The sequence below is a fragment of the Plutella xylostella genome, chromosome 7, assembly GCF_932276165.1.
Source record: "Plutella xylostella chromosome 7, ilPluXylo3.1, whole genome shotgun sequence".
Lineage (NCBI taxonomy): Eukaryota > Metazoa > Arthropoda > Insecta > Lepidoptera > Plutellidae > Plutella > Plutella xylostella.
Window position 1 is genome coordinate 5,624,294 of NC_063987.1, and position 24,052 is coordinate 5,648,345.

At 36.4% G+C, this 24,052-nt stretch overlaps 2 protein-coding genes across 2 annotated transcripts; both read left to right on the forward strand.

The window, feature by feature from the left end:
- Positions 1–3,118: 3,118 nt before the first annotated feature.
- LOC125488804 lies at positions 3,119–4,293 on the forward strand. The gene is made up of 2 exons (XM_048622289.1): positions 3,119–3,973; positions 4,240–4,293. Exons 1-2 carry the CDS (start codon positions 3,119–3,121, stop codon positions 4,291–4,293), a joined length of 909 nt encoding a protein of 302 aa, XP_048478246.1.
- A 14,477-nt stretch (positions 4,294–18,770) lies between these two features.
- Positions 18,771–20,918, forward strand: LOC105383470 (distal membrane-arm assembly complex protein 2). Its single transcript, XM_038107119.2, has 2 exons — positions 18,771–19,331; positions 19,434–20,918. The coding sequence occupies exons 1-2, from the start codon at positions 18,922–18,924 to the stop codon at positions 19,870–19,872; spliced, it is 849 nt and encodes a 282-aa protein (XP_037963047.2). The 5' UTR covers positions 18,771–18,921; the 3' UTR covers positions 19,873–20,918.
- Positions 20,919–24,052: the final 3,134 nt, after the last annotated feature.

Here is a 24,052-nt window from a genome sequence, read left to right on the forward strand (position 1 = left end):
AGAAAACTGCGACAGTAATCAAGCTTTTGCGCTGAAAAACTGTCAAAATTGTCGCAGTTTTTTTAACAAGCCCTAAAAGTGGATCAATGTTATTAAAATTAAAAAAAAAACTAAAAAAAATATTGGATAAAAATATAATTGAATTTATTTTTATTGTGTGTATTAATGTGTCAGGAGCATATAAGACAGCCTCCATGCCGTATTTCCATGACCTTGGACTGGACAGGTCTTCGTAACTCGATACACTTATAATCGGCCTAATGAAGGGAAGATGGATGAGCACAGAGATGGGCGGGGAAGGAGAGGAAGGGGGGGGGGGGGTATTGCACACTTGGAGAGGGGGCCGGGTCTTGGGAGGTCAAGTTTAGTTTATCCAGTTTAATTGGTGTTTTCAGTAGGTACTAAAATATTGTTACACTCGACACTTTCGAAAACAGTCTGAGGCCGTAAACAGAAAGAAAGCTGGAAACAAAATACTATAATTTCATAAGTAATTATATATTTTTTTTAGTTTATATTTAATTATTTAATTAGTAATAATAATTATGTTATAATATGTTTACGTTTAAATAAATAAATTACCACACTAATAATAAATTGAAAGTAATAATAATTTGCCACATAAAATACCAAATACAAAAACTAGAAATTATAAATTATAAACGAGACTGTAATAATGCGTCTGATGGGGTTAATGTCTCAACTAAATATAATTTCCATCCACTACAGATGTGCTTCACAAACTATTTCCGAGATAACTTAGGATTTATCCAACTAGGTATCCTGAAGTTCGGTCTAGATCCAGACTAGACTGAGCTACACCAGGTACACTTAGTAGTTAATGTAAGAGCTAAGTGACTTTCACATAATCCTGTTACCGCGCTGAACTTTCATGTTAAGTTTTAGAAGTAAGAAATGGGTTTCTTTATAAATTCTAGTATTGAATAGATAAATATTATGGAGTAGATAAATTACCTAGTACTACATATTATATAGTAAGGACATCCACTTTTAAAGTACCAGGTAGGTAAATGAAAAAAACCTATTGTAAATGATTAAACATTGTATACGACTAATTTCCCTAAATCCATCAAAAACTCTCACTTTTAATCAGCTACATTAAACCGAAGCTTAAACGAAGCAGTCGAGAAGTAAATTATGAACAAAGGCTCTTTTATTTCAGTTAAAACAGGATTAATCCGTGCGAGATACGCCGTTTATCGAGTTTATAATGACTAATTAATAAGATAGCTTCTCGGTTTGAACGGGAACCCCAATCCCATTTGGAGACTGTCTAATTGATAGTAATGGAAACTATCTTTGGCAGTGACTTTTTAGATAGCTATAAAATAACTTTGGCAAAAGTGAAGTGCTTTTTAATACGCACTTTCCGGTGAATACACCCGCAGTTTCTACATCCCTTAGCATACCGATTACCGGCTGAAGTCCAGACACCTGCAACCAGTGTGCTAGGTCTCAGCGAGGCCCAATATAGCACTACCTACCACTACTAATGTACCATCAATATCTACCATGAAATTCATAGATTGCATCGGTTCCTGAAAGATGTTTCAGTGGGTTTTCAGTTAGCTCGAACTACATTATTTTATGGAAGGTATTGTGAAGGGAACCGGGAAATGCTCAGAAATAAAATGTTAGAAGATTTTAACATGATTTCATCATTTGTATGGCTGGTGTATTCTTTATAAGGCTATTGAAAGGAAAATCCGATTGATTGATTGACGTATCAGCGTTTTCCAACTGAAGGTAGAAAAGCGTGAAATTATGACTGAAGTCTTTCATTTTTACCTTCACCGTTGACAATTCAGTATTTCTATTATGATTATCTTTGTATCCAGTATGTATAAATCTATTTACTTACAATATATACATATTTATAAATAATCGTAAATCAAAAGATCAAAAGATATCGAAAGGCATTTTCTTAACTTTTTAATGGACACCGGGTCCGTATTGTAAAAAAAACCCAAGACCCTGAGTTTAAAAGCCTTGGGGTTCCGTAGTGAAATCAGTGCAGATTCACGGGTAGTCGCAAAAATATCGTCCCGTAAATTATAAGCTGTATGAACTGTGGGTTCCGTCCGCTCACTTATACAAGCCCGTGTATTCTATATATCTTTTTTCTTCCCTGGCAACCCTACGAACCGGGTGTCAAAAAAACCAGCTGATTTAATTTATTTTAATATTACTAAATTTAATGTGTAATTACGTTTAAAACTAGTGTTAACTTAAAGAATATAGTGTTATACAGCTGTGCAAATGAAGACAAGCCTTCAAACCCTGAAATAAAACACTCACGGGACTCGGATATTTGAAGCAGCGGCACCTGTCAAAGTTCGAATTTGCCAACGGATATCTATCAGGGGAGTATTGTTAAAATTACATATTTTTACTAGTATTACTCATTTAAAATCATAATCACTAAATTATTTAATCATTATTCATTAGTTTGCTGCAGACGTGAAATGTTTTTCACACTTCCTTAACCCACTTTTAGACTTTGTCATTTTCAAACTCTGTTGTTTTCATTTCTAATTTTCAAACTTTCTATTAGCTTTTGTATCCCTTATTCCCTATTATTACTATACCATAGTCTCCACCTACTTAATTGCTATTAGTATTAGTACTTCATTGAATAATGATCAAGTGATTGTTTTTTTGGCTTAAAGTTTACATAATTCTAAGTCAATAATACCACTGAGTACCTATTCATTTAAGTAACATATTATGCATATTACTCCCTCCCCACCCATAGTTTGTGTTCATGACTACATTGTATATGATATGATACGACTTACCGTCGAATGCTTCAGCGATCTCACCATGTCGCACTTAAATCTGTTGGTTTCAGCGCATGGTTATGTATAATATTATGTAATGATTTATATATATTAAATAAACAAAGTTAAAAAAAAAAAAAAAAAACTAACAAATAAGTTACCTTTTGATCATTTTTACATAGACTTACAATATATCAAGTTTTGATTGGTTTGATTAATTTATACCTAAAGAGGGTTATTTTGTATATATCTTGGATAAACATCCTCTCAATTCTACCTATCAACATACTAACGGGTAACCCCGGGTGGTTTCAGACATGTCGAGGATGACGACCCGGAAGGTGCAGAGCCGTGACCTGGAGATCCAGCTGAGGACAGCTTTGGAGGATCTCAAGGCATCTCGTGACCTCTCAAGCCAACTGATGGCAGAGCGGGAGGACAATGAAAAGGAATTTGATTCCCTTTTAAAAAAGAACTCGGACTTAAAAAATGACATAGCTGAAATGGACATCCAATACCAAGACTTGCAAGGCAAATGTGATGAGCTACAGATTGTACTTAGATCATACAAAGAGTGTCAGGATTTACATGAAGCTGCCTTGTCTAAGATCTATAGCCTAGAGCAGCAATTGGCTGAAGCACACGCAGAGATCCAGCAAATAAATGAAGCACATGCAAGCGAGGAAACAGATAAGACAATGGCATTGTACGATGAATTAGTCACCCTACACCCCACCCCTATGCCAACAATAGACCTCACAACTCCAAGAAAATCAACCAATATCACAGGTGCAAACAGGCTTAAAAAATATATTAAAATAAAGAAATATATCAGGAAGTCTGAGCGAGCATTGAAAAAGCATAAGACGCACCTTCCATTGACAAAGGATAGAGTGAGACTTCAACTACTGGTGAATAAATATGAACAAGAGATGTCAGACTACAACCAGAAGCTCGCAGACAACAACCAGGAGTGCGAGTTCAACATTGCCATGCTACAGTCTAGGCTGGCCACACTGAAGTCTGCCCTAGAACAGAGAACTCTGGAATACGAAAACCAGCTGCTGGTGCTGAGTAGTGTGGGCTTAGTTCGGGTTGAGATGCTGCCGGAGAAGTCTTCACCTGCTGAAGCCACCACCGCATCTCCGGAGGCCACCACCACCACCTCGGAGGCCACAAACAGCATCCCGCTGGCCACCACTGGACTCTCGGGGACCACCACCATCCTCCCGAGGGCCACCACCACCTCGGAGGCAAAAAACAGCATCCCGCTGGCCACCACTGGACTCTCGGGGACCACCACCATCCTCCCGAGGGCCACCACCACCTCGGAGGCCACAAACAGCATCCCGTTGGCCACCACTGGACTCTCGGGGATCACCACCAGACTCTCGGGGACCACCACCATCCTCCCGAGGGCCACCACCATCCTCCCGAGGGCCACCACCAGCCTCCCGACGGCCACGCCATCCTCAAGGGTCATCCAGAGTAAATCGGCTACAGCAGATGTTTTTCCGACCTCCAATAATAAATTACATAGGATACCCACCTATGCTCAGGCAGCTAAAAGAATAGTAGGTAATAAGCAGTTACCTAAGATGTCACCCACTTACTTGACAAGGCTTACTACTGATACAAGTAGTAGCAGTTCAGCCAAGGATTACAGCACAGTAGTATACTCCGATAGGCTTGGCAAGGATTTCGGGCACATGTTGGGTAATCATGTAACTGGAAATGTTGTTAATCATTGTTACCCAGAACTTTCATTCGCACAAATAGTACAACTGATTTCAGAGAGGTCGTACACCGAAAAAACTACTATATTAATTATGGTGGGAAATAGTTTAGGTGTGTCAAATTCTGATATAAATAGAAGTTTTGCTATATTAGAAAGCATTCCTGCAAAACATATATTTGTTTGTGCATTTCCTTATTCTTGCACACTGCCTGACAAATACAATTATATGACATGTAGCCTAAATAAAAATATGTACAATGCGTGTTATAAATCTGACTGTATCAATTTCTTTGATACTAATTTGTATGTAGATAATTTTAAGTTGACCTGGGACAGTTTATTTCTGTCCTTAAATCAGAAACGACGTTTAGCTACAAAAGTAGCTCCTCTTATTAACTCAGTTATAAGCATTATAACGAAGAAAACTTGTGTCCCTATTGACACCGTCAGTAGTAATACTGAAAATAGTACAGTAGATTTAAATTAGATTTTCAGACAACGGGAGAGCATCATAGCGTTGATATAAAGATTGATTCAGTTCACTGCTCTCTCGGCTCAAAACTATCGAAGGACAAGACATTTAAGAATGAATTTAAATTGGTACATCAGAATATTCAGAGTATTTCTTCTAAATTGTTAGAAATAGAACTATTTTCGGAAAAATTTAACATTGATTGTTTATGTATCACAGAACATTGGTTAGACGAGAATAAAATGATGTTCCAATTAAAAAATTACAAACTTATAAGCTGTTTTAACAGAAATATCAACGAGCATGGTGGGTCACTTATATTTCTTAAAGAAAATTGTAAATGTAAAGAACGAAAGGATATAGTTGCTCTTTCTGTTAAACACCATATAGAAATTTCATGTGCAGAGCTTAATAAGTATATAATAGTATGTACCTACAGGCCACCTACTGGTGATTTTATTACCTTTGAGACTGTCATGGAGGATGTTCTAAGGTTAGCTTCCAATAGTAAAAAGGAAGTAATAGTGTGTGGTGACTTTAATGTTGACCTATTAGGTGACTCTCCTAATAGGTCGAAATTGTTGTTACTTTTTAAATCATTTAATCTTTTTAATGTTTTTCTGGAACCAACTAGAATTACACCCACGTCAGCCACTTGTCTAGATAACATATTCTGTAACTGTGAGTTTAAAGACAGTAGTGTGATAAATTGTCTGAGGTCAGACCACAGTGGGCAGACCATTACCTTAGTAAACACTGACAAGACAAATAAAACTAAGGTGAGATGCAGACCGATTACTACAAAGAAAATTGACAATTACTTGAAGAAACTAGACGAAAAACTTCCGAATGTTAAATTAGATTGCAATTCTAATGAGATGTATAGTAACTTGTTTAAGATAATAGCTGATGAGTTTGAGAGTAATTTTGAAACGAAGGAAGTTTTGATTGACAATAAAATTAAATTTTGTGACTGGGCTACAGAGGGTATTCGCAAAAGCAGGGCGACATTATATGATCTGTATGAGATGAAAACATTCATACTCCGACCTGACTTTCAATCTTATGTGAAGAAATATAGCAAGATGTATAAATGTGTCTGTCACTGTGCGAAGACAATTTTTATTAATAACAAGATTAAAGACTCTGCTAACAAATCTAAGGCCGTTTGGACTATTATTAATAACGAAACGGGGAAGAATCGAACACGCGAGACAAATTTATCTTTGAAGGTAGGCAATGACATTATAACATCGAATGATGCGGTGGCGAGGGTCTTTGAAGAGTTTTTTACGAACATTCCTTTAGAGACTACGTGTAACCTGGATTCTTCGGCTGCAGCAGCTGAAACCCTGACGAAGGAGAACGCACCTTCAACCGATAAGGAATTTAAATTCAGATATATTAATACATTAACTATTATAAAAACATTTAAGTCATTAAATATGAAGAAAACTGAAGACTTGTGGGGAATGTCAGTTAAATTTGTTCTTTCTATTATTAATAAAATCGCCCCAATTTTGGCTAACATCTTTAATAAATGTATCGCTGAAGGTGTGTTCCCAGATCTTATGAAATTTAGTAAAATTATACCTCTGTTCAAAAGTGGGGATATGGAGGACCCTGCAAATTTCAGGCCTGTCTCGGTTCTTCCAGTTTTGAGTAAAATATTTGAGAGGGTCATACTCAGTCAGATGCTTTTGCATTTCAATGATGCTCGATTGTTTTATAGCCAGCAGTATGGTTTTACAAAAGGCAAATCAACAGCCGATGCCGGTACTGCGTTGATTAAGCACATATTTGACGCCTGGGAAGACCATCACGATGCTATTGGAGTCTTCTGTGATCTGTCGAAGGCGTTTGATTGTGTAGACCATCAGACTTTAATTTCGAAACTTAGATACTATGGAATAGGAGGAAAGGCTTTAGATTTGATATCTTCATATTTAGACAAGAGACAACAAAGGGTCGATATTAACAATACTAAATCACAGGGGGCTCATGTAAAAATAGGCGTCCCTCAAGGATCTATTCTAGGACCATTTTTATTCCTCATTTATATTAATGACTTGCCTTTTATGGTTGAAAAATTGACTAATATAGTTTTATTTGCTGACGATACTTCTTTGCTTTTTAAAGTTAAAAGAAGAGAAAATAATTTTAATGAAATTAATTCAATTCTATCTGACATACACGATTGGTTTACCGTTAATAATCTTCTATTGAATTCTAAGAAAACGAAATGTATTAAATTTACACTGCCGAATGTTAGACAATGCGATACTAACATTATTCTAGATGGGAATAAATTGGACCTAGTTAATGATACTGTCTTTCTTGGGATGACTATAGATTCAAAGTTACAGTGGGGACCTCACATTGAAAAATTGTCTGGAAGGTTGAGCTCCGCAGCTTTTGCTGTACGGAAAATTAGACAGCTGACCGACGTTGAAACCGCCAGATTAGTTTACTTTAGTTATTTCCACAGCTTATTATCGTATGGCATTTTGCTTTGGGGTAGAGCAGCTGATATTGAAACTATATTTGTATTACAGAAAAGAGCCATCCGCTCTATATACAAACTTGGTTCCAGGGATTCATTGAGAGAACTATTTAAAGAAATTAACATCCTTACAGTTCCATGTCAGTTCATTTTTTCCAATTTAATGTATGTACGAAAGAATATTTCAACTTTTGATACAATTGGCAGTAATCATGACATTAATACTAGGAACAAGCATAAGCTGGCTTTTCCAGCGATGCGTCTGGCGAAAGTTAATAAATCGTTTTTAGGGTACTGTATTAGATTTTATAATAAGCTTCCAGCAGAAGTTGCTCAAATGCCAGAGAATAAGTTTAAGTGTTACATTAAAGAGAAACTCAGTAAAAAAGCTTATTATAAAATTGATGATTACTTAGAGGACGTTAATGCATGGCTGTGATAAGTAGTTTGCTCTGCTTATATTATTATAATAATAATTATTAAGCTTATATGTATTGTATACCAACTAGTTTTAAGTCTTTTTTTGAAAAGATGGCTCAGGAGTTTCTTGCCTCCGTTCTTCTCCTTAGACAGAAAGAGCCCCCCCTTATCCGAACGGAGAGTAATTTGTAAAAATTGACGTTCATCAGAAAATTTTATATTTGTACGATGAATAAAAAAATTTGAGTTTGAGTTTGAGTTTGAGTGTACCCGATGCACTCGCCTTACTTGACCCTTAACATAAATTACCTAGTAACCAAAAGAAAGTCAAAGTATCAAAAAAACAATTTTTCTGTGGTGGTAGTTACCCCTAGTGTTCTTAGCCATATTTTATCACAATCGGCTTAGCCGTTCACAAGTTATGCGACTTTTAGTGTTGAATGTCGGGGGTTTTACTCGTAACGTTGGTTAGGTTAGGTTATTTATGTCACGAGTAGTTTAACGAATATGTTCAAATCACACAGTCGAACGAGTCCAAGCTGCAGCCACGACGGCGAAGGCCGATACGTTATGGCCCGACGTGGCCTATGATTTAGTAGACCCAATAAATACAGCTCCTTTCTTACAATTCCATACAAGATATTATTCATTACTAGTCAGTCTAGCTATGCGTCTAGAGGAAGTTTACAACTGGAATTTTTTTTGTTTTTTGAATAAGCTCGTATTTTTGAAAAGCGGTTACTAAGACTGCCAATGATTTCTTTTACAACCGATTTAAAGGAATATTACATTACACACTCACACCTTGTACTAATGTACTCCCTTGCGGGGTAGGCAGAGGTGCATTGCTGCCCCCAATGGGGGGCGGGCCTATTGACATTTTACGGGCACATCCAAGACCCGAGAACAAATATCGTGTTTAAATAAATATCTGCCCCAGCCGGGAATCGAACCCGGGAAATTCGGCTTAGTAGTCAGGGTCATTAACCACTACGCCATTCAGTCGTCTATCTAAAGGAATATCTACATACTAATCACCCTGCTTAGGTTACATTAGGCCCCCATATACTCTTAAATACAAAAGTAGTGATTGAAGGTACGAACAAGCTAAAGAAGGATAAATAGGTATAGAAGACACATTTAAGTTAAGTTTAGATAAATTAATTCATACAAAAAAGAATAGGCTCTTAAAAATATAATTATATCATCGGGGTTTCACTTTGGTTATGTGTGTCACTTCTATTCTATCATGGGAAGGGTCACAAGGGTTATTAAGTGTGTCAACTTGTATGTGGTGTAGTTGTATTATAGATATATCTAATGGTATAGCAGAACTGGCCCTTTAAGCCGAAGAAGCACACTCCATCAATAGGACGGATCCATTTATTGTTCTATCATCGCGCCGTTCGTTCTAGCTTCGAGCTTAGTCCAGATATTGCCAGCTTACGAACCAATTCTTTACCCTGTTTATAGATCCGGAAAATAAATAAGTACCTCTTATATTTACTATCACAGTAGTTACATGACCACCAATTGTACTAGAAAAAAGTAGTTAAAAAGGAAGTCTTGTAAAAATGAGTTAATTTTATCTACTACGAACTACTACGCATGTCCTATGTAAGTTAAGCCTAGGGCTACGATAGCTACGCAAATTGTACCTTATTCAATAGTAATAATAATAATAATAATAATATGTGGGGACATCTCACACACGGCCATCCGACCCCAAGCTAGGCAGAGGCCAGGCAGCAGTCAGGGCCACTTACCACTACGCCATTCGACCGTCAGAATATTGGGGCATTGTAGAGGCCAATTTTCATTAAATATGGCGATGTTTTCAGGGTTATACTAAAAATTAAATACTTATTTAAAAATTATAAGTAAGTATACAAACCTCAAATCATCAACATATAAAAAAACCGGCCCGTTTGCTTCTTTTGTACATGTTTTAACGTAGCATTTTCATTTTATCCGCGGAGAATGTGGAGGATCAGCATTCGTTTAAAATTTGCGTTCGTGTTGATTTTTTAGCGAAGGGTCTTTGCTCCCTATACTCTGTGAGTCCGCCGCACGCATGACCTCTAAAATACGTAGAGGCAATACTGTGCGTGCCACTTTGTTCCTTCGCGTAAACACCAAAATAACGAAAGACCTATCTAGAGGCCAAACACCAAAATTAATTTATGCTTTCAAAAAATTTTGTCAGTACCTATGTGCACCTACGTCTTTTATGAGAGTGGCGGAGTACAGTGTGGTATTTCACATACCTAACATAAAAAATACACACAGACAAATTGAGAACCTCCTCTCTATTTCAAAGTCGGTTAAAAATAGCAACTTAATTAATGGACGTTAGACGTACGTCCATTAATTAATTCTGACTGATGACTTTTTTTAAGGACATCATATGAATTATTATGTAGGTACCTAAAAAGATTGAGTATTGAGTATTGAGTATTAAGTAATATTATGCACGTGTAGGTTGGAATATTAACACAGATAAAGCCAAATCTGTGTGAACGTCCAAAATACGGAACATCATTCTTGACAACCTAAATACATGACAGGTTTATTGAGCACATCCCAGTTGAAATAGGTACGACTAGAAGTAAACAACACGACTATTTACTTGACAATATCATTCAGATTTACAGCACGGTCCGAGCTACAGTGGTCGTAAATCATTTAAATAATTCGGCAATTATCCGTGGCAAGCTACGACTATTACTCATTCGAAGATTAGTAATTAACAATAACAAATGATAGTGTTTGCCGCCAAAAGCCTCAGTGCTGCATCGGTTTAAAATTGGGTTTCGCCATTTTGCTTTTGATGGCGCGAAACCAGTGCCCCGTGACGCGTATATTATGCTTGCGAACTGGTTAAACATTTATTTATATTATAAAATAGTTTGTAGCCGGTTCAGGAGTTATTCGTTAAATATGGCGATGGGAGCGTTTTGCTAGTTTTTAGTAGTTATGAAACGAGTGTTTGTTTTCTGGACAACTCTCAACAAGTAAATATGTATCGCTACAAAAAATCGTAGCGTAGCGCGTAGCTCTCGTAGCCTTCCGTTTTATGTATAAGGAATATGCGTAGCAATTCGTAGCCAAATACATCGTAAGTACAAAACTAATAGGTATACATATATTTCAATGGAATTGATATTCTTTTACATGTCAGTATGCTTTATTGATAAACCCCTCTCTGCAGGATTAAAGTAAACAAACCCAAAGTCCAACATAACATAGTTTTATTTGGTGGCGAAAACTTTGTGAAGCTAACTAGCTCCAACAAGATGCTAGAATAAAAATTAAATATTCCAGTGTTTGTTTTAGCGACACCTGGCGACGAAGTCGGGAGTTAACATTGTACGCCGAGGGGCGTAAGTGTTATTGTGTAGGAAGTGTCACGTTATGGCTTACAGAGCCACTGGGGATGGTCCCGGCCGACCTAGAGCTTGGACCCTGGAGTTGTCCTGATCTTAGTAGGTATAGAGGTATGTGTATCTAGATATACTTTGAGACTTGGTATCACGATTGTATTTAGGTGTTTGGTGTTTCTGTGGTGGTTCCGATCGAGTAATAGTGCAGGTATTTACGATGATTATGTATAAAAATATCTATTAACTAGCTTTTCGGTCCTCATTTCGCAACGCGTTTTATAAAGGCTTCTAGGAATTCTTCGGTAAAAAGCCTAAATAGCCTGTAAACAATGTAGCAGTATACCTTATATTATATCGATTTAGTTGTTTATATTATGATAAACCTGTTCAATACAAACAATCTTACCTTAAATTCCTCTTCACGAGAATAATATTACTGTACCATAGATATACGAGTATTATGTAGATATAAATATATCTTACAGTTAGAAGTAATTTCCTGTACGCAGGTATTACTTAGACGCATACACTTTTATAGAAGGATTTATTTACCGATATCCGATATGTGAGAGTCTAAACTACTTGTACGGTAGTTTACAAAGTGATCGAGGCTGAACTACATCCAGGTCAGACCGGGAGTGGCTTCTGCAGGATGCCCCGCCGGCATACCCTGACCCCCGGCTCCCGTGCCTCCCAACGTCATCGTAAAGGAGCTCAGAATAGAAAGCCGTCACTGCAGGGCTCAGCTTACGCTGGATGTGTAAACGAAACTTAGTCCCGCGGTTGCCCGTAATCCTTAAATGAAAATTAAATAAACTGCTGTTGTGTCGGCGCCGCGGCGGAGCTGGCAACTTCCTAAAGTCGTGAATGTCTAATTCGGTGACAGTTTCCGAACGAAAAACTAGACAGAATTTTATATCCTGTTCCACTCCTGTGTAGCCTATTCATAATTATGTTGATCCAACTTTTACGTAAGCTGAAAATGCATTACAACTTGCTCGCCTTACAACACTCCAATCATTTTAATACGCAGAAAAGACATGAAAAGCTAACAATAACGGAGCTACACGCGCCAGTAATAAACATGTTCCGGCAGCCAATAAAAAATTAAACCGACCATAGCCAATTATAAACTTTCATTTATTGAAAAAGTTCCGACCGCGACGTTATTGTCGTGTAAAACTGAAAATATTAGTGCAATGTTATGAAAGTCGTATAATTCCTGAAAGCTTTGACGACAACGCGGCGACGCCAGTGGGGTTCGTCGTATCGATTCTATAAATAATATGTTTTTGTTTTTAATTACCTAGTTACGTTACAATTTTTTTGTTTAAGTTAAAAATAATCAATTTTGTTTTTAATTCATTTAATTAATACTACTACTTACTGTAAGCAATATTAATAAAACATTGAAACATGTAACAGGTACGTGTGACTTAGCTATGGTTTATGCACTAGCTGCAAAACAAGATAAATAAACTTTGCAAAAACTTTGGAGATCCGATTTGTGAGAAGTCTGTACCTCCAATACACATGCGAGGTAACCCGGCGAAGTTCGGTGCACTTCGATTGAGTTGAGACCGCGATTTGATTCGGCAGCAGTGCTCTTACAAATATTGTGTGTCTGTACTGTACTTTACCTACCGTTGAAATAGTTTTTCATAACGGTCACCATATACCTAAGTAGTAAATATATATTATTATTATGTGCTAGTTGCTACCGACTATGAGATCTATGGTTTAATTTTACTTGTATAGGGGTGCTATTGCGTTTAATTGCCATTATTTATAGCCTGTTTTTCTTCATCATATTATTAAGTAGGTATGTAACAGTTGAGTCAGGTGCATTGACTTCCCTCTATTTAAATTATATTGGAAGCCTCAAGTTTCTTCTCAGCCTTTGGGACAATAAAATGTGAAAATTCCAATCCATCTACCATAACCATAACTGAAAACCAACCTATTCTGAAGTACGATCGGGACGCCATAGTAACAGTGAGCCAGGGATGTGTCGGTAGCAGTAAGGTAGTTAGGCGACCGGTAGTCAATTTCCATCTGCCATGTATGAGGTGTTTCCCGGACGGTACCGCTCCGGGGAAATCTGCGACAAGCGGCAAGATGGCTAGTTTAAATTTCCCGCCCGCCCTGAGTGCCAGAATTAGATTTCGTCGAGATTTTAAACTTTGATAGGAAATCTTCACGCTGTGTCAGTAAAGAATTGAATTTTTGCAACCCGCTAGTGTTGACTTCTCCGGGCTTTAGTCTAGTTCGGGGAATATGTTGAGGGGAATAAATTGGATGTTTGGGGAAAAGGATTTTTTCATTGAAATGTGTAAAGTTTTAAATACTGGCTGGCAACTGTTATTAACAGAATACACAGAAATCGCGTAGAAAAAAGTTGTTCCATACATTTGGTTGAGTATATACTTAGTTAATTATAGGAGATTACCGCGATTTCATGTTGTTCCCCGTAATAAATAAACACGGTTTGTGCTGTTTGTGCTACAGTAAGTTTATTTGACAGTCCATCATTTACTTTTGGAGCACTATTTTATACATCTATTCAATAGTTGTTCAGTATCATCGATAGATGTTAAATACATATTCATGCAATTTCCGAGAAAACTTATGACGTAGATACTACAAGTACGATTTTCCATGCCATAGACTGGTCAGTTATCGAACGTTCCATCATTGAATCATGATTAATAGTGCGGAAGTTATGCCAGAATACATCACGAGCAGGCAGGGCCGTATCTGGTCAGTTATTTGCTGGTCTTATCACGGATTTATAAGGTAAAGAAACATTTAAGTACTTGCGTTTAAAATTATAACTTTTTACGATAAAGGTAGCCTAGTGTGGATTTCGCAGTGTCAAGTAACTGCAGTGTCAACTAATTTGCTTTATTATTATTATGAGCCAACATAGAGATTCTAACTCGATTTGAGGTAGTTTCTCTCTTGGGCCTAACTTATTTTTGCACCCTGTAGTGTTCCAAATATTTGGCTTTAACATATTATTCCCTTTTCAACATCCTGTATAGATTTCGTTGGTCGATGATATTATAGATAGAGTAATGCGAGTGCGGGTCTGTGTGGCATCTGGCGACGGTCCAAGGACTGGCTAAGTCGGGAAATATGGCGGCAAGACACAATAATGCCCGGTTAATAACATCCATGTGTCTCCGGGCAAACGAAACGGAAACCAGACGAATATTATATAGGTTGCTAACAATGCCGCCGTAAATAAATGTCGTTTAGTGTAGAGTAGACGATATTGAATAAATTTACAAACTGATGACGGTCAATTAATTTTCGAAAATAGTTTATGAGCTTGTAGGTGAATATTCTATGGTATGCAAATGGTAAGTTAATCTTACGTACAGATTATAACTATTGAACTTTTTATATTATATTACTAAACTATGCTAAACTATAAAAACTATACAGGGTGTTGTGGGTGCAAAAAGGGTATACTAAGCCGACACCAGCATGTGCAGCATGGTATATCTAAGCCCGAAACTGAAATCAGAATTTCAAAATTCGCGAAAAAAATTATTTATTTTTCATAGAAACTTTGTTTGTCACGTGACTTTTTACTATGAAAAATGAATTTTTTTTTTTCTCGAATTTCCAAATTCTGATTTCAGTTTCGGGCTTAGATATACCATGCTGCACATGTAGGTTTCGGCTTAGTATACCAATTTTGCAACACCCTGTATTTTATCTCTCTTTCCTGTCCACATTTTCCGATTACAATGTATTATATTGATAACTAGGTTTATTTAGATTTACTTATTTAACGGCTTCGCAACAACGTTACTACTTATAAATAAACTTCTGAAGTTTTCAATACCAATCAAATGGCATATACACTCACGGGCAATTAAAAGGTTCCACCAAGAAAAACTACAAATTCCTCCTAAACGCTAGATGGAAAAGGCTAGTTTAATGACGCCTTCTGCCACATTGATGTACATTTATCAGAGCATCAGGATATTACCAACTAAAAACGGTATATTTTGTTCAAATTTTAAAATAATTGTTTGAAAAAATTGGGGTCGTTTGGTTTCGGCTTTTTGTGAGTGGAACTGTTTCTTTGCACGGGAGTGTAATACAGATGATATACAGTCATACAATCAGTTGCATTGTGTACGGTCAAAAAACACGCACACGACCAAATAAAGCAGATGAACATGCTTGATTGAAAAGTTTTTGTCAATAAGAGCTCAGAACACGGCGTGCGACTCGGAATAATAAACGCTGTGCGAGCCAGGCCGAGGATCAATTTGTGTATTTGCGTTGCCGATTTAGAAAAACCAATCAATGTGATGTGAATCGTGAAACTGGGTTTTATTTTATAGTTTGTTGACACAATAGCTATGGATAGGCGACGAGAATCGTAATTTATTTATCTCCGTCTGTGGCTATTGTTAAGTTTTCACAATCGTTTCTGTTTAATTTGCGAACTCGAGTTCCGATAAACTATGTAAGTACGTACCCGCTGTGGAAAACATAGATATAGCCAAGATACATTAGGACGTATAGTTATGTACTTAGCCTAGCTTATCTAACTATAAAATTATCTGGATTCAGACATTTAATAGCATAAATAGTTAGATTAGTATGTAAGTAGTTATGTAAGAGCCGCACCATCACGAAATAACTTCCGGTGGCTTCCGTCTTCAAATAACTATGTTAATCCAAACATGAGACAGTTTATTTGTCGCGCCGAGCGTGCCGCGAGAGCCGACATGGAGGTCGGTAGCTTACACCACCTCCTTCGAGCTATTTTCTAACTTGTCACACAACAACAAGGTTGCATTTGAGAGCAAGGAGGTCGCATCGCGCGTCAACCGTAGTTTGTAGCAGTTGGAAATCCTCACAAGTTCGGCGTCACTGTGACCGAGGTTCGTAAGTTTGCGCCCGAAATGTACCCCTTCCTTTCTAACTTTAGATAGTTTCTGTCACTTTTTAATGGCTTGGTAAACTACAAATTTGTAATAAAGTGACATAAATTTAATAACGTTGCTCGAAAGTTATCAATAAAGGTTGGAAGCAAAAATTAATCCTCTTTCTATAGAGCGGTCAACTTCGGCATTAGCAGCTATACACTTTTGTACCTTGTCAAAATAACAAACGGATGTTGAAATGAATGAATAGGGCTTTACGAGTTTGACAAAGTACAAAAGTGCCACAACACTAATAAAGCTGATACGGTGATACCTAATGCCAGTGCCTACATGTTTACTGTAACGACAAGCACTGGGTAGCTACAAATGTATAGGTATTTTATGAATTAAGCAATACTAAAATCTTAAAATAACCCTAACCTGACAAACGGCAGCATAGTACGACAACTATAATATGTATTAAATTAACCTGAGCCGGTGTCTAACGTGGTGCTAAAACAAGATTACCGCCGCCGCGGCGCGTCACACCTGATTATCCCAAGAAAGCCGGGGCATGCTGCATTTCCTCTGTGCTAAACCAATTCCCAGCGCCTGTTCTTAGCTAATTCCATTTATTAATCAGGTGATGTCATTCCAAAGTCGAATAAAGCCGAGATTCTTAAACATTATACGAGTAGGCTTGCGGTAACGACGTTGCAACTAGTATGTAGGCTATACTTGAACACGTGGAACAGTAAGTCATTTCGCCATCTTGGATCAAATTAAAGTTAAAGCTGAACTAAGCCCCGCCAAGCTATCTCCGTTAAAACTAAGTTTAAATAAGATAGTTAATAAACTATCTAGCTACCTTAACAAGTTTTTTTTGTTAATAATGAATATATAATAATAAATGTGCACAAACCTTTTCAACTTCTGTCCTGTAGGTCTATCGTAGTCGTAGTAGAACACTTAAAAAATTCAGTAAAATGCCTTTCTCCACAACACAACACTACAACTTAACTTGTTAACTGGTAGACAAAAAGGTACTAGAATCAAGTTCGCCTGTGTAAAATTATGTTTTATCTAGCCTCAACGTCCAACTGAGGTCCTTCAGTCAGTATATTTATAGCTAAGTGACCGACGCCACGGTTGTTTTTATTCTACCTACATTCTAAAATAAATTTTGATTTTTTAAATATTTTGGCAACGTCTTCCGCTGGACCGACGACGATTAGGCGCTCCTTGGGAGAAGTCTATGCCCACTTGTCCACCAGTGGATTTACTTATCAATAATTGATGATGTTGATAATGTTAACTCTATGTACCTATGTATATTTAAACGCTAACGATAGAGTACCGTGCAGCGGAATCTCACTGTAGCCATCCATTTAAATCCTGTGAACTATTTAAAGCGCTCCTTTTTACGTCATTAATTTAATTTTCATTCGCGTATAGCTACAACCCATCTAGTAGTTTTTTTTATTTCGTCCGCCCGACACTGTGGTTAGATTTAATTATTCCACTACGAACTGAACATAAAGCTTTATGCCCGTGCATTATTTTCAACGACGAGATTGCAATATTTGCAATGCCTCTCCACTGGAATAAAGGAATGGTTAGCTGAAATGACCAACAGTATTTACTCAGTGGTTGAGTGTATGTAGTGTATGTGTGGGTGAACTTCGACATGGGCAAAATTGAGGTTTTCATGCTCGCCATAGAAGGACGATCATATACAGGGTGTTGCAAAAAGGGTATACTAAGCCGAAACCAGCATGAGCAGCATGTTATATCTAAGCCCGAATCTAAAATCAACATTTTAAAATTCGCGAAAATAAAACCATTCTCCACTGTAAAAAAGTCACGTGACCAACTAAGTTTCTATGTAAAATAAAATAAAAAATCACGAATTTTGAAATTCTGATTTCAGTTTCGGGCTTAGATATATAACATGCTGCACATGCTGGTTTCAGCTTAGTATACCCTTTTTGCAACAACCTGTATAAGGTTTGAAAAATACCCTCCTGTTAACGAAGGCCTGTTGACGAGTATTAGAGATGGTTATCTAACTACCTTGATTATAATCGTAGTTAGGTAGTTACCTAAGTACTTTTCAGACTTGTGATCCTGTCCGTCTACTGAAATAAAGTTTACTTACCGGGTTTAGCTGAGTCACCTACTTGAAGCCACATGGCTTCCTTACCTACCTAACTTTAGCGTTTATTATTTTATTCATCATAATTTTTATGGCGTTCTCTTCATTCATTACAATTTACAATCCACATGACATAAGTACATAGGTACCTACTTACTTACTCGGTTTGGGAGGTAGGTCCTAAAAATATAAATTACTATGAAGAGGGCCTAAAATGTGGCAGTTTTGGAAAAAAGCGCACGTAAAATTTTCGCTACAACACTTTAAATCGCTATAAACGCGTTTTGTTTTTCTTAAAATCGCTTAGACATAAATCTCAGAAGAATATCAGCTCTGCAATAAGAAGTGACATGTTGCTTTGACAGTGACAGTTGGCAGCTGTAAGCTTCATTTGACACTTGATTGACAGTTGACAGTCAAGCAAAATAATTCAGCAGTGTTATGTTATGTTGAATTTATTTTAAAATTTAATTTATTACACCGTGTTTGGTTATTAAACTAAACCAAAACTTTTTGTAGCCTACTCCAAATAATGTCATAACCCTTCTGCTTTAATAATGGCGCTATGTTTGAAACAAGGCAAGGTTTTCCGTAACTTATACATAACCTCTCGCTGGTTTAGCAACAAAAATGAGGAAAAATCGGTCTATCAGAGAGACGAAGAAGGGCCGCAAGAGCGCAGCATCTATGGGAAACCGTATCCAGAATGGCGGAAACCTTGGTTGCAGAGAAAGGGAGAGGTCCTCCCTAAATTATCTGTCTTCACTGAGAAGAATCCCAGTCCAGATATTCTTAATGCCATGCAAAATTTGCCTTACATGACCATGGAAAAAGTTAAAGATTGGTGGGCAGAAATGAAAGACTTACAGGAAGTAGAAAACCAAAAGTACTCATCAGAAAGAAATGAAATCCTCGGGTCAAACTTGGCTGCAGCTCACTTCTTCACATTCAGAGGGGCAGGGATAAGGTAATACATCATTATTAAAAAGTATAGTGTCTATTAGCCACTAGTCTCAAAAACTATTTACACACAATATTAATTATTTACCAAAATAAATATTGTTTACAGATTTAAGGGTCAGAAGGCATGGCTGTCAGGGCCTGAGGAAGAAATGAAACTGCCAGAAAAGTTTAAAGATGGCTACTTTGTTGAAGCCATAGACTGCTCCCAATTCATCAAATCTGGAATCAGATACGAAGGGTTGGCCAATATAGCTGATTTAAGTTTTCTGAAATGGCTTTCTTTGAAGAATAATGTTTATATAGATGTATGGTGTTTGGATAGAGTAGCTGGGCTTGCTAAGTCGTTGGAGTTCCTGGACATCAGCGGGTGCAGGCTGTGTGTGGGCGGGGTGCATGCGCTCGCTCGCATGCCAGAGCTGAAGATGCTGGTGGTCACCGACCCCGGGGAGAACATTGCGGTTCAAGCTGCACTCTCTATTCTCGAGCAGGAGAAGCCAGATTTAGTTATAAATGCTATTGAACCTGAACCACTTTTAGCTAAGTAATGTATTTAATAGTATGTATGTTTAAAATGTTATGAAATATAGTTGTGATTTATTACTACACATTCTTTTGTTTGAAATCCACAAGTTTGCAACTTTGTATAGGATATTAGAATATATTTTTGTTTGACTACTCTACAGTTAGGCCATCATTGCCCTTACAAACAAGTCTCAAAACTAATGCGCTGTTTCCGTTTTTTAAAAAGAAGGAATTTTGGCCAGGCAAAGTACAAAATGCAAATAAACAATGACTGTAAGAACTCTTAATTAATCAAAATGAAATAATTATTTGCTTTACGATTTATCAGAAATCTAAGTTTTTCTATCATCCGATAGTCTGGTAGTGGCGATGAATAAAAAGGTATAAATATTACAAAAAACACATCCAATATTTTCGAATTTTTATTTTCATAGTTTAACATAAGTTCGTACAATGATCCAATACGTTAGAAACTCATCCGCAAAACCCGGTTCAGAATATGGCTAGTTGATAACAGTATCCTGGATTGTCAGGCCCCTCGAGTAACTGGGATATTACTTTGAATATAATAAGAATTACTATTATAATGTAAGTACCTAAGTCTGTAAACATTATTGCCTTATTCATAAGGGTAGCATTTTCCTTGGAGTTGTGAAAGGGTGATCTATACTACCCGGGGGCCATTCCTAAGCTGAATGTCTAATTAAGATGCCATTTGGTCCATAAATCGGATTCACAAACGTTTATAAAAATCTCAATCGATAATTGAATGTGATTACTGTCATTTCCTTGCATGATTTGTCTAATAAATAGTAAATTGGACTCTACTAAATAAACATTCTAAAGATGATATTTACACTTCCACTGTTTGACTAAACAATTAGACTAATGCCTTAGAATACAAGAAATAAATAACGAATATGAAATGCCTTCATTTAAAATGACCTTTGAATTATATATTTCTTATTTAAAACGTTTAAAATGTTATATGCAACACAGTTTTATTCAGTCTAGTAATAGAACTCTCTTTTGCTTGATTTTCTTGATGGTCAAAACTATTTTCCATTTCCCCCATTAAATTCAATTAGATTTTTTTCGTTTTGTACATCAAAAAAATACAAGTTAAAGGCAGCATTCATTCAAGGCAGAACGTTCAAGTCTATGTTAATGCAAACATAAGTTTCTTACATGCCTTAGAAATTATAAAGGCCTTTGTTAACGACATAAATATCTTCTATTATGGATCTAGAATGTAAGGAAAACATGCCGTTCACAAGAGTCTTTATAGGCTGAGGAGGGATGTAATTTATATTATTTAAATTGCCAACATACGTGTATAAAACGCAGACGTTAAAGTTCGGCCGTAATGAAGATCTGTTATACTTTTCCTTACAATTATTAACACTCGTGAAAAGACATTCATTCAAAAATCAACGTTATAATCGGTCAAAATAACAACCACAACAAAGGGCAAACTTAATCGGACAGATTAACTGCGTGCGAAAACAGAAATAGATAGAAATGTTATGAGTAAATGTTAGAGCTACATTACCTTAACTTATTCAAAGCATAATTATGATCTCTCAATCCATACACGCAGTCTAACATAAATATACTGAAACCATTTAGTACAAACTTGACACAAATCAAACTTACACACTAATGATTTGTTAAGACATAATTATGTGTTTATTGCAATAATTAAAATTTGGAAGTGTAGCTAAAACTTATGGTGCTTAAGAAATTAATAATGTTAAAACAACAACGTATGTAAACACGATGTCAACAAGTAAAACAGCAACTTTTATTTGACTAATCACCCATATATAAAATATGCTATGGATTATAATTTATTTGTTACGTTATTATTTTTTAAACATGATACCTACTTGAAACTGTTTAAAAAGTAACGATATATTAATGAATTATATAAAATGTTCAAGATTAGACAGAAATTAGACTATTGACTATTTAAAACTTGTTAGAAGCCATCACGGCTCCTCATGTATAAATGAGTAAGAAATGACACTACGTTACAACGTTAATTTGTGCAATAATCTCCAATGTTCTGCTTACGTTAACGTTATGGTAACATCTCTATTCTGTGGCTTTACGATAACAATGATTATGACCAATTGACTACTCAGAGATAGATTTAACAGTGCGAAAATATCTCTCACTATTTTATATTTGTAATAAATTCAATATTTCCGGACTCAAAAAGCAATTGTCTACAAACTATTAACGCCAAAGAGATCATTTCAAAAATACAATTTTGATATCAACATTTTGTATTGGCCGAAAGTTTAAAGAGTATAAATTGTATATTTTTTATTTTTATCTATTAATAATTCACATTTCTATAAATAAAAAACTAAATTACTTTGAGAGCCAGGAACGCTTAGCACTAGTTTTAATATAAATCTAATATTTACATTGAAATAATTACCTATTATATTGATTTATCTAGTGTCGTTAATGTATTGAGCTGTTCTGTAGACCACTTCATATTATTTATTATGTAATTGCTATCACGCATTGTCACTAGGAAGACCTATGTCCAGCAGTGGATGAGTGTTGGCTGATCATCAATACTGCAACTAGCAGAGACATCAACGTATTTTGTAGCGTGAATCAACCAACATATGTATTTAATTTCTCGAAGATCACAATGCGCAATATACAATATCTAGAATATTTCCATCAAACACAACGATAAGGATTAAGCCGTAATAAAATAATCAAAAATCAAAATAACCACTAAAAGTAAAATATATCTGTACACAAAATGCGAAATAAGAAAATTTTAAATAGATATTCATCTATAGTTAAAAAAAAGAAAATCAATAATTTGTGGAAGACAAAGATCACAAAATAAATATAAATATACAAAATAATATGTATGATGTTATGATAAATTTATGAACAATTAAAGATATTTGTTTGCACCATTATTATAGCTCGACAACTTCGTGCGCGACCCTCCTTGCGGGGTGACAGACACGGAGGGGACGAGGTATCCAAGACGACAGCGGGTAGCGGGAGGGGAGCGGGGAAGGGCAACGCGTGCACTGCACGTCATTATTACGGCAGTCTCGGCCGAGCAGTCGAGGCGGCCACATGTGTTGTAAAATCTGTCATAATCTGAGTTCGACGCACATGAGACCACTGATCCTGAGAACATTAGTCTTAAGATGAGTATTGAGGCTGGAGCCTCCACAATCGTTGGAATATTTAGGTATCTTTTTAATATTATCATTATATTATTATTAGGTATCTATAATTCGTCAACAAAACAACGTTAAAAACAACAAATCGTATAATTTCTCAAATTAAGGGGCTTCTTGTAGAACAGCGTACCGGATCAGTCCTACTACGCGGCTAAAGGTTGGTGCGGCGCAGTCAGATACGAAAAAGTAAACAACAAAGATGAAGAGTCCATAAGACAGTGCGTCAGTTGTCAGTTCTTGTAACTGGGAAAGCGACCAAAATTGAAGGTGTAAGATGATAATCTTCTTCATTAAAGAAAATGGAAGTCACTAATAATTACTGAATGATTCTGGTGAAATCGAAGTTGTGGAACACAAAAAGACATTGTTCGACACAAAAATCTGGCAGTCTAATACGGAATGTGGGGCTATGAAAAACATCGGTTAAGGACCTCGGATAATAATTGTACACGCTGGCAGCCGCAATGGCTTTGTACATAATGCTTTACTCATGTTCAAATCACACTCGAAGACCGGTGATTATCATGGTGACATGAATGCCACAAATTTTCGAAAGTGGATTGATGAAAAACTTACACCAAACATTCCTCCAAATTCTGTTATTGTTATGGATAACGCAGCTTACCATAGCACTCAAATCGACAAGAAGCCTACAATGAGTTCCCTGAAAAGTGACATGCTGCAGTGGCTAGAACGCCGGTGTATTCAGCATGATAGCTCTATGCGTAAATGCGATTTAATGAAACTAATTGATGAGCAAAACACAGAGAAAAAATACAAAATTGATGAAATTTTGAAAGAAAATGGTCATATCGTGCTTCGCCTACCCCCATACCACCCGGATTAAAATCCTGAAAATCCTGGTAGATATTCTGAAGGTAGACATCCTAATTTTAATTCTGCCAAACTATAAATTTTAAGCTAAATATGACATTTACGGGAACACTCATAGAATAAAATTTTACTTACTCTT